This window comes from Nelumbo lutea, chromosome 1, assembly GCF_056320005.1.
Source record: "Nelumbo lutea isolate HS-2025 chromosome 1, American lotus-T2T, whole genome shotgun sequence".
NCBI lineage: Eukaryota > Viridiplantae > Streptophyta > Magnoliopsida > Proteales > Nelumbonaceae > Nelumbo > Nelumbo lutea.
The window spans coordinates 14177951-14189791 of record NC_142684.1 but is presented as its reverse complement, the minus strand read 5'-3'; the positions used below and the strand labels follow the sequence as shown (position 1 = coordinate 14189791).

General features: G+C 35.7%; 1 protein-coding gene across 3 annotated transcripts; it reads right to left on the bottom strand.

Moving 5' to 3' along the window:
• Positions 1 to 882: 882 nt before the first annotated feature.
• Positions 883 to 11568, bottom strand: LOC148873605 (rop guanine nucleotide exchange factor 14-like). Of its 3 annotated transcripts, none has more exons than XM_088966859.1 (9): positions 11328 to 11568; positions 11160 to 11242; positions 10405 to 10530; positions 4304 to 4693; positions 3419 to 3573; positions 3262 to 3336; positions 2909 to 3172; positions 2154 to 2501; positions 883 to 1358 (listed from the first exon to the last, which is right to left on the bottom strand). In XM_088966859.1, the coding sequence occupies exons 3-9, from the start codon at positions 10466 to 10468 to the stop codon at positions 972 to 974; spliced, it is 1683 nt and encodes a 560-aa protein (XP_088822985.1). In that variant the 5' UTR covers positions 10469 to 10530; positions 11160 to 11242; positions 11328 to 11568; the 3' UTR covers positions 883 to 971. The 3 variants fall into 3 exon arrangements, with proteins under 3 accessions (XP_088822985.1, XP_088822986.1, XP_088822987.1); XM_088966860.1 differs by having other exon boundaries at positions 4304 to 4707; positions 11328 to 11556; XM_088966861.1 differs by lacking the exon at positions 10405 to 10530 and having other exon boundaries at positions 11328 to 11564.
• Between the last annotated feature and the right edge of the window lie 273 nt (positions 11569 to 11841).

The following is an 11841-nucleotide window of genomic DNA, read 5'->3' as shown; positions in this document are numbered from 1 at the left end:
GATTTGAATTGTTGATTTTTAATGTAAAAGAATGTTAAGTAACGATTGGACCTATTGTGAAATCATATACATATGGCGAATTAGAACCTCATGTGAATCATAAATCACATACATGTGATAAATTGCATGGCCGTGTGGTAATTATATAGATTAATTGCATATGTGGTAATTTTTATAAGGTAATCGAAGGTGAGAATGGTCAAAAACCTACAAGCATAAGAAAAAAAAAAAGAAGGCATCGTCTAATGCTTGATTAAAGATATCATATTTAAAATTTTTTTGAACAAATGCTACACAGGAATATTCTCTTTTAAGCACACTAAAGCAAAGAAAACATCTCTTGTGGTGGGGTTTTCAGAACACGCCACACAGGTGTGTTCCAGGTGGATGGTGTGTTCTAGAATGCACAATACTTTTTCCAACCCACAATTCAAAACACACCCTAAAATTCAGCACCATCATTACATATATCCTTGAACTTAGGCTGTTAAGACTTGCCATAAATTAAGAGGTTAACTGTATTGGTTTGGGTCAAATCAATGAATGTATTGGCAACGTTGAATACAAATTAAGTAGCACTTTGTCTTGGCCATACCACTTATGTCTGTAGGTGACATTGGAGACCAATGTGATAGACCAAGTATCGAGTAATCGATTCTATCTCCTCACTGTTTTTTCTTGGATTGAAGGGTTGGAGATCACCTCATAACATCGTGTGCCAACTCAACTTTGGTGTAGAAACTCCATTTTTTGTCTGTCTCAGTTTCCATTTCTAGCAGAGCATTTAGTCTGCTCACTAATTAAGTTGGAGGTATGGGTTGGGATATATATAATTATAAATACATGTTTCATCAGGCATGAATAATTCACTTCGAAAAGATGTGAATTAAATATATAATTTAATTTAAGTAGGAACTTATAATTTCATTTATATTTACAACCATGAAGACTTGGGATTTTATCTATATTTATCAAGGAGAATTTGTAAGAGGCACACTCCTACAGGTTTCTCTACCAATGCACCATACTCGGCTTCTACATGGTGTTGAAGTCACTGAACTTGTTTTGGTCTCACTATCAGAAAAGACCACATCAGAAGATTTACTTGCACTAGATTCACAAAACTGCCCATCAACCCTGTTCATCTGATCGATGAGTGAATGACAAATGCGACTGTCTACTGCTGGAGATTCAAATATTCCTGTGAGACTTACTCCAGGAAAGCAACAACTTGCAACAGGCGAGTTGGGATTGCTTAGCACATCTTCTTGCAAGATATCACCTATCCTGGAGAGTATACTGAATGCCAAACTTCCAAGAACTCTTGAATAAGCTTCAAGAATTGAATGTCCAATGTCCTGTCAAAATTGAAAGAGGACAGATGTAAGAATTTGTTAATTCTACTAAACTGAAGGAAGAATTTTGATAAAAAACAAAGGGTCCATAATTCCATATTATGGTGGACCAATACCATTGGTCCTCTGGATTATTCTGATTTTAGTGTGGCTCACCTACCCAATTTGATGATTCATGCTGAAACTCAATTTTGACCACTTTATTATTGAATGGTAATAAGCAGATGTGTGACAACAATCAGGAGAAATATCAGTAAGGCAGAGAGAAAGAACCATGAGATTATATTGTAAAATAGTCCATTCAGAGCTTATTCACCATTTGGTGGTCTTAACAGTTAGTTAAATGGTGATAAATCAGCTCTTAGGTTGAATATCTGACAATTTTGTGAAGCCTTCCAATGAATTGCAATCTTTTGAATGTGGATTGGAGGTGCACACATCTCTATTTTTTATGACATAAATCAGCTTGGCTCAATAATTAGAATAGTATTATCAGGTGGAATAGGTGACAAAACACTGTAAATTGGCCTGAACTGTAACAGTTGGGACTAATAGAAGGAGATTTCCCACTAATTGGCTGAAGAATGGTAGGAAATATTGGAGCATTGGTAGTGAAGAGAAATAAGAGACATACATCCAATAGCCTTAGAGTTTGACTTTAAATAGAATTGATTGGCAAAACAGGAGTCATGTACCCGTCCCCATATATAGTTAGGATGATGATGATGATGATGATGATGATGATGATGGTGATGATATCCAATAGCCTTTTAGTTAAAGCTGTTATAGCATTGTTACCTTGTTATATTGGACTTTTGCAACATCAAGAAAAGTTCGAGGAAGATTTGGAAATCTGATCTTGAGCAGCTGTAGAAGTGATTCAGCTCTCCACAATAATAACTCAATCTTATCTAGCTCAGAGATTGTATCCTTCACATGGTACCATGAGTTTCTGACTGGAGATTTTCCACTTGTTTGCTCAGAGATTTTCTGTGTCCATGCAAATACAGCAGTCTCCAACCTGTTAATGGTGTCAAGAGCACTATGTTCACTTTTTAAATGTAGAGAATTGAGCATTTCCTCAACTGATCTCGATTTGTCATTCAAAACCTTGTATAATTCCTCACCTAGGTTTGCTCTTCCAGACTGCTTGGAAACAAAGAAAATGAAAATTAATAAAAACATTAATTGCTTTGGTATATTGTGACAGTGGACTACAACTGATTCTAGCAGTTGAAAATTAAAACTGGTTCACATCAGGCCCCAACATCTAAAACCTCAGGCAACCTGAGATTACTAATCAACACCAGATTTTTTGCTGTATCCAAGAAGTAGATCCCAAAGTGACATGTTAGGCAGAATATTTACTGTTATAGTCAGTCAGTAATTCTCTTTTGCATTTAAAACAGCAAAATGTACCTTTATGAAAATTATTACTTATGAAGGAAAAATTAAAAATTTTCTAGGTAGGAACAGTTATAACTACAACCAACCACTCTAATGGTGCAGATTTCTGAAAATTAAGACTGTTGTGAATGTGATAGCTTCCTTGCCTTGGGAAGGGCATTTTTTATGATAGTTGGAACAGGAATTTCAAGCAAGACATTTTCATTGATTGCTTTGGTGGCCTTGAAAACTTGATGCACCATCTTGCTGTGATGAATCAATTTCTTCCTTTCAGTGACTGATAGTCCAGATCTTGGGACACGGGGAGATGGAAGCCACCACCTCCTGCTCGGTGTCATGCTCCTTCCTTCTGCTCTATTGCCTCCTTCCTCATACCAGAATTCTGTGTTCACCATAGAATCCAGTATCTCCTGTCCAATTAAAATCATCATGAGGGAATGAATGTAGATAATTAAATAAATGAACTTTTCAGCATTTGAAAAGTTGAAGGTAAACCTACAATAAGCATGGAGTCTAGCTTTAAAAGCGCTGGAACATTCATGTGGATGTCTGAACGGACTTTTGGTGTCATTATCTGCATCCATAAATTCAGAATAAATTCCTACCACATTATAAAATAGGTTCAAATTTTTAGTCCTTTGAAGTAAACAGAATACCTCCAAGGTCCCACCATTGGTGCCATTTTGCTTGGCAGGTACCAGCTCAACCATGTGGTTAGTAGGGGAGAGCAACCAGTCCATTTCTCTTCGCCACATGCTCTTCCCTTCCTCAGGCAGTGGCTCCAATTTCCAAAACTCTCCAAAGACTGATGCTGCAAGAACAAGTTTACTATTTCATTGGAATGCCATAAGTGATGATTTTATGATACAGGAATAGAACATTTCAAGAGGAAAGATAAGCTCCATAGTCATTCTATGCACTGATAAGGTAAAATGTTATTATTATTGCATTAAATAAGATTGGTTAGCTCTTCAAATTTCATGAATAGGGATCCCGATTTATTCTAGGCACTGATAAGGTAAAATGTTGTTATTATTATTGCAATAAATAAGCTTGGTTAGCTCTTCAAATTGCATGAATAGGGATCCTGATTTGACTTTTTGCAAATAGAATGGATTGGCAAAACAGCATTCATGTAGCCAACCCCATTTAGCTGAGATATGGCTTGGATGATGATTGATGATGATGAGCTCTCGAAATTGCATCTTCAAACTTAGACATAAATCAGAAGTATTTAGGAGTCTGGTCATTTCTATTGCAAATATTTAAGACTCTGCTATCCTTAGGTTTGAACGTTCTTTTTCCATTGTTCCCCAGATCAGTCAAGACTTGATGATAAAATGCATTAAGGTTCAACCAGAATTGTTGTGAAATAATACAAACCAATAATACAGAGCTCCATCTTAGAAATTCTTGAGGATTAGTAGCTAGGAAGTACAATCAGTAGTTAAATTATAAAATGGTAATGACCATAAAGATTCATATAACAATAAATAAACAACTTCAATGAATTTCTTGAAGAAAGATTATGTTTCTCTTACCAGCAAGATTTGTTATAGCATTGGACAGTGCTAGAGCAGCGCTAAGGCCCTTGCATCCTCCTGTAATATCTTCTCCTAGCAATAGCTTAGAAAATCTTTCTTTCATGGTCTCTACATCTGAAAATTTTATTGTGTAAGATGGTTTCTCTTTGACATAAAAATGTTGAGGGCTGTTCGAGACCTCCTCCCATTCATCATTACAATCATCACTCTTCTTGTTCATTACCCACTGGGAGGAGAATGATCCAAACACATCTTTAGTGGAAGAACAACTTGAGGCATCATCTAAGGAATCACTTGGGCAACCATCTGCTCTGCTTGCCCCACTCTCATTGTCATAAGAGCTACTGTTGCGAATGCAGCTCTCAAGGCCATCATATGTCATTATCCCTGAAAGTTTACATCTAAATTTTGTTTGTGTAACATAAATTGCTAAGGAATGACACAATAAATTTCAAATATACCAATATGAATTCCCTGAAATTTGACTTAACATTGCATAAAACATGCCATGCATATCATATAACAAAAGATAGAAATCTAAGTATAACAATGTTTTCATGAACAGTCCATTAATTATTCAATTGCTGCACCAAATTCTATAAGTTTCCATTGTCAATGGAAAATAATTTGATAATTGTAATTAATTGTACTCTATAAGGTAATAAAGTGCACGCTCAATAATCAGACATGTGAAATTTCGGGTCTAGTCATTGTTCTTAACTGGAGCAACTGCTTGAATGAACAATCTAGTCACCTAATGCAATATGAACATGAAAGTTTCTAGTAGTAATGCAATCATGACTCAACTCAAGGCCATACCTACCTTAGAAGTTAGAACTAAACAGCTAGAATGGTAAGTTCTCCGGGTGACTATAGCAGAGACTTGAGATTGAAACCCGCCCCTTCACCATGTTTGGAGGGTTATGGCTTCGGGTAATGGGCTAGTAGCTCCATGGTACCACCCCCCTCAAAAAAAATAAATAAAAAATAAAAAAGGACCATTGACCCTAAAAGGCTGGAAGGTATGGATCAAACAACCCAACCTACTCTGTTTTGTTTTTCCTTTCTATTTTTCAGACTTTATTCCTGCTTCTTTACGAAAAAGGTGGGACCTAATCAGACCCCCCTGTCCTCTATAGAAAAGTGGCTTAAATCACGTCCACAGTTCAAGGGGGATATTTGGCTTACCCGTAAGGATCAGTTTGAAAGGAGTACAAATATAAATATGTAGAGTACAAATCCGTACAAAATAATACAAAATGTAAGGCTTTGCACTCTGCATATTTGTATTTTTCTACTTCCAAACTGAGCCTAAGAAGCAAGTCCTAAATCTAATATTAGGATTAACTGCTTTGTCTATAATGCTATCTCCATGACTTGAAAACATAATCTCTTGAAGGCAGACTGTCAACATCCATAAGTTCCAAATCATCTTCTTTTCCCCTTAAATGATATATATACATATAACCAAAATGTTGTGACTTTAAATGATTAGCCTTCCATTTAGGCCCAATCTTCTCTAAAACCAAAACCCATCCAGCCCACATTGTCCCCCCTCTCAGAGCTTGAGACTCCATTAAAATTTTGTAATTTTTTTTAATTTTTAGAAATAAGTGTTACTTTTTTTCGAAAAGCAAAACAAATTTTAGAAGAAATAAACCACTAGTCTGGTTTATTAAAACAAGAAGGAAGGAAAGGTAAGAGGTCCCCCGTAAGAGGCTTCACTGCGTGCATTGAAGCGAAGTGGGGTTGTACTTTTAATAGTAATACATAGATGTTGCTTCGAGCTAAAGAAACTAGCATGGATCATCCATGGTTAATGGCAGTTGAGATTCCATGCCATGTCTGCATTGCAAGAGCCAAGAAGCAACAATGAAATTTGTCGCTATCAGGAGAGAGCCTAGATGTGCTCACACCTCACAGTTGCACATGCAAAAGTCTCCCCCTTGACCGAACAAGTGGTAGCTGCAACTTGCAAATTGCTAATCCCAACTCCAACTGCCTAGTGTGCAAATAAATAATACTGAAGTAAACTATGGGTGCAACTTTGGCAGGTTCGGGCTGAGTAATTGGTAGGCTCCACGCTGTTTAAATGCCCGTTTGGGAGGACTTCTTCGCAGTAGCTTGTAGCAAAACAGGGATCTTCTGTCAATAAAACGCTCCCAACATTGTTCCAACAGATTTTCACAGTCAGATATTGGGAACATCTCATGTGTGTTGGTAGCTGATCTGAAGTCCTGGCATTGCACGGTAAGCCCGCTGCATAATCTGACATTGTACATTTCAAAAGCCAGGAATTAAGTATCTGACATCGCACATTTTCTAAATGGTGGGTCCTAGTCTGATGGTGAAATTTGTGATGTCTAATGAGAAATCAACTTTCCAGTGAAATTGGTTGCGGTAAGTTTTACAAGGCCACTCAGTCAATGCAGTTCAATCAACACAGAAACCCTCCCAAACGGGATTTTATATTCTCCAAATCGGATGCCCAACTTACACCTTAGGCCTTACCTTTTCTTTCAAACCAATCACAGCCTAATACCAGTTGATTAGTCAAAAAATTTTAAGATATTATATCATTCCTATATCATAGTCGAAATTGAGAAAAAAATGAGTGTTCTCCAAGTTCAGAATAAGAACATCTTTTCATGAATGATGAAGGAGATGTTCCCAATGTACGACTGCAATGGTTCGTATTGAGAGCGTTTTATTTACAACAGATCCCTACCCATTTTGTCCAACGTGACTGCATATTATGGTTTGTTTTGAAAATGAAATCAAGTAAACATGATTTTGAATTCTTGATATTAAAAACGTGTTTTTTCCTCCACTGACTTGATAGTTTGTTTCAGAAAGAATACTTCTAATAGAGGACTGAATAGGAATGGCAACGGGGCGGGGATCATATTCTCTGTCCGGATCTCAATTCCGAGATAAATCCCCATCCCTGACCCTGACACCCGATGGGACAGGTTTTCCACGGGGACCCAAATCCCTAAATTTTTTAATTGACAGTATTTTTTGAAAAATTAAATTTACTTCAAATAAATAAAAATTTTAAAATATAAAGAATATTTTAAATATATTTTGATATATATATATATATAATAATATATATTTAATATGAATAATATTTAATATATATCTATCTATATACATAGCAAGATGGTTCGCGTCACCATGCCTCTCCTTGCTCCATTACACCAACCCTCCATTCTCCTTTACAGGCTTAACTCTCTCTCCTCTATCTCCATTTTCTAATTAGCTCAATATATTTTACCTAAAATCCCTCTCTTAGAACTCACGTTTCTCACTCTACCCAAATAACTATTCTACTTAATTAGCTCAATTCATCTCTCTCTCTATTCAATCCATTTAACTAAAGTGATGTGGTTTGTTGGATCGGGTATGGTTTGGTATTTATTAATCCAACCCATTTACTTTGAATGGTATATTACATATTGTTTATATTTAATCATTCCATTTTATTTTATTATAACTCAAACCAAAATAAATTAATTATTTTCGTGATTAATTAAAAATTCTCAAACCATATTACTGTTTTTAATAATCAATCATTTTTATTTTAGAAATATTTTTAGGATTAACTACTATATTGTCGACAATTTACTAATAGTTTACCAAAATTAATTATTTCTTATCAGGACTAATTGAAAAATACCAAAGTTCACTTAAAATCTATTATTTATATCCATGATTTATTAAAAATTATCAAAATGTATTACTATATTTAGTAATTAATAATAATGGTATAATAATAATTCATGATTAATTAATTAGTGATATATTACCAACAAATTAATTAATTACCAATAATAATCAATTATTTTATTAATATTAAATTTTAAAAATTAAGAATTGTTTAATGAGTAATTAAATTGATTATTAAATTAACTATTATTACTATTAATAATAGTAATATTTTTATAAATTAAGAATTTTAAAATTTATTAATTCATAATTAAGAATTATTAACTATAACTATTAATTTATTAATAAATTTTTAAATATTATTATAAAATTTAACAATAATTATTAACTATTTTGAGAATAATTAAAAAATACCATAATATATTACTACTCTTAGTAATTAATATTACTATTAGTAACTATAAATTAAAATTGGTACTATTAATTGCTGGCGGGGACCCTACATGCGTGAGTATTGTTAAAAGAATTTGAGGCAAAAGGAGCTAGGGGTGTACCTTAGGTTGGTTGGGCCTAACTCAAGCCCAACCTAGTTCATTTGCACAAGTTGGGTTTGAGTTTTTGAACTTCAAGCTAGGTTTAAGCCAAAAGGCTTAAGGCTAACCTAAGCTTAAGTTGGGTTTGGGTTGAGGCCTTGGACGGTTTAAGATTGACCTAATCCAATTTGAGCTTGTGTCAACATTTTTGACAGAATGTCTACATATTATCGATATGTTCTACCTAGAAATTGGGCTATAAAGCTTAATACGCCTAAGCCCAAGTCTAGCCCAAGATATTAGGTTAAACTCAAGGTTAGACCTAAGTTGGTAAACTTGGGCCTAGGTTAGGAAATTATTATTAATTATTGTTATTCTATTTTTTGTTATATATTAGTAAATTATCAATAATTATTGAAAATTATCAATAATTTTTCTCTTACCAACACCTAACCTGAGCTTTAACCCAACATCTTGAGCTGGGCTTTGGATTGAACGTGCTAAGCTTTGTAACCCAATTTCTAGGTAGAATATATTGAACCGAACTCGGACTACCCAAGGCGTCAACCCAAGCCCAACCTGAATTTATGTTAGACTTGAGTTTTTTTGGCCTAAGCCCAATGTAAAGTTGAAAATTCAAGCCCAACCTATGCAAAATCTTTGGATAAATTGAGTCTGAGTATGAACTCGGGTTAGACCTACTTAAACTGCACCTTAACTCCTTTTGCCTTTTTATCAATAGATATAGATTTAAATATATTTTTTGTCTTTCGAAAGCAAATTTTGATATTTTAGAAACACAGACAGATTTTTTCGTAATTAAACTAAAAATGTTATCACAATTTCACTCCATTTTCAAAAAACAAATGTTCAATAATGTTTTCCATTTTTTTAAATAAAATAAATATAACCTACACTAATAAGTAATAGAAAAAAGATAAAAACAAAAACAGCAGACAGCACAGAAATGGAGTAGATCGAATCCGTGGAGTTGGCGCCGATCCAAATAGAAAATTCATATTCCCTTTACAAATGAAAAGCCTCCCTGAGACCCTGACAATGACATCTCTGTCCCCATCTGATACATTGTTTCTTAAATTACTAAAATAATGTGAAAAAAAAAGGTCCCCTAATCGGGTCGTCTAGAAAACCTGCCCAACGTAGTACGATACCAGTATGGTACCGGAATTGAGGGCCCCACTATTTTCTTCGGCTTGAATTTAATAGAAACCACGCAAACCCCGTTGCATCTCGTCCTCTTGTCTATGCTACAGTGCTACAGTGCTATCTCAATTTCCCCTCATTAATGGCTTGACCCACTCACTAAAAAAGAACAAATTAAAAATAGGAAAAGATGAGATTGCCGTGTAGGACCCACCAACATGAATCTCGTAGATTCCAATCTGAAAGTCAAAGTTACCGAGATGGGAATTATCTCCAGCAGTCCTATAAGTTGATCCCCTTCTAGAAACAGTCCACTCAACCGATGGTTGAGATTGCTCTTCCAGTTAGGTGATGATGATGACGGGCCCCACGCTTCTCAGAAAAAAGCTTAATTAAGGAACTGGATTACCATATCTAATAATTAGTGGGCCCTACACATGGCATCCCACGGACGGTTATCAGCCATCTAGCCAAGATTCGAGCCAAATGCTGGACCCACCCCCACCCCTGGACGTCCAAGCTATCCCATCTGATCTGATGATTAGCATAATTTTAAATTGCCTTAGAACGGTAGTCCAGATCATACTGGATTGAATGGCTAAAGATCATAATAACGTGGGTCCCATAGAGATCTATGGTAATGATAACTGATGAGTGATAACATCGTAAGGGACAGAGTGGAGAAAGAAAGAATTAAGAACTTGAGAGTTCAGGGTTGAGACTGCTTACGATCTTGCTCGTCAAAGTCGAGGCTGATCGCTCTGTCCAATCTACAACAAGCGAGTGGCCTCATGATGGCTTTGTACAACTTCCGAATGATACACAGAGCTGCACTGGATCACAAGCTTACGCACCCTAGGTTAAAGAAACACCATTCTATGTTAAAAAAATTACAAATTAAAGAAAAATTCTACTTGATTCAAGATTTCAAATCCTCTTTGCTGAATCTGAGTCAACTCGGATCTTCCGAGTTGACAAGCGGCAGAAGCTAGCAAAAATGACGAGTCAGGCACAGTGTGCCTTTCTGGGACCCTGTTTGGGGTTGGTCCCATTGTTTGTCAAATGGAGAGAAAGAGCTTTAAATCTGAAACCTTTTAGAACTTTTTAAATGTAAAAGCTGGAAAAACTTTTTGAGAAGCGCCATCAAAATGTCATTTCCTTTTTGGATTATTTGGTTGATGCCAAACACTTGTAAGAATAGAGATCGAGCGTTTCGCTTTGCACGAAAAGTGTTTCCATTTATGCTTGAGAGTTGAGATTCTGCTATAATATCCCCTCTTCTCATCAAAAAGAGATTTAATAGAGTCATCTGACCCACAAATTGAAAAAAAAAAAAAAAGGAAAAGAAAAAGTAAACACAAAACCAGATATTCGCATAAAAATGAAAAGTCTCATGTCGACTGTACTGCTGTGTAAACCTCCATTAGATGTCTCATTGAAACAAGATTCTCTGAAAGAGAAGGAATTGAAGTTTAGAAACTAACCTTTAACTTGTCTGGACTCTTCTGATATGGGTTCTTCAGTGAAGTTGCATTTGAGAGCTTTTTCCTTCAAGCATCTACATGATCTAAGAAGTTGGAGAAAACCCAGATGAGTTTCTGAGGGAAACAATAAAGGAAAGAAGGGTAATGAGTATGTGATAAGGATCTCACCTCCATTAAACCTTCCAACCAGTCCAAGTGCTGAACTCGAAGGATTTTGAAATGTTTGGATTGTCTTGAGCGTCGTCAGAGAAATGCCCAATGTTTAATAGATAATGGTCGAAGGACTCGAATCTCTGAAAGTCCAGATAACGAACAGAACAGAAGAATAGAAGTGGAAGGGAAGAGAGAGTGCGGAGAGTGATTTGAGGAGAAGAGAGAGAGAGAGAGAGAGAGAGAGAGAATCATAAATGGCATTTATAACGTTTGAGACCGACTACATAGGCATAGCCGCATAGGGTGTGGACGGACGTGAGGAATCGGATCGATACGGGTCGGGGCCCCGTGTTTAAATTTCAAAAGTCAAAAACTCTGAAAGATTTAAAATTGAAAATAAGAGTAGGACTGTAGGAGCGTCCTGGGTCGGGACCCAACACCCAAGGATGGGTCACAACTAAGATCTGGATGTGCGAAAAATCTGTATAGAAACCATTTGATGCTTTTGATCTTTAGTTGGAGGCTATGA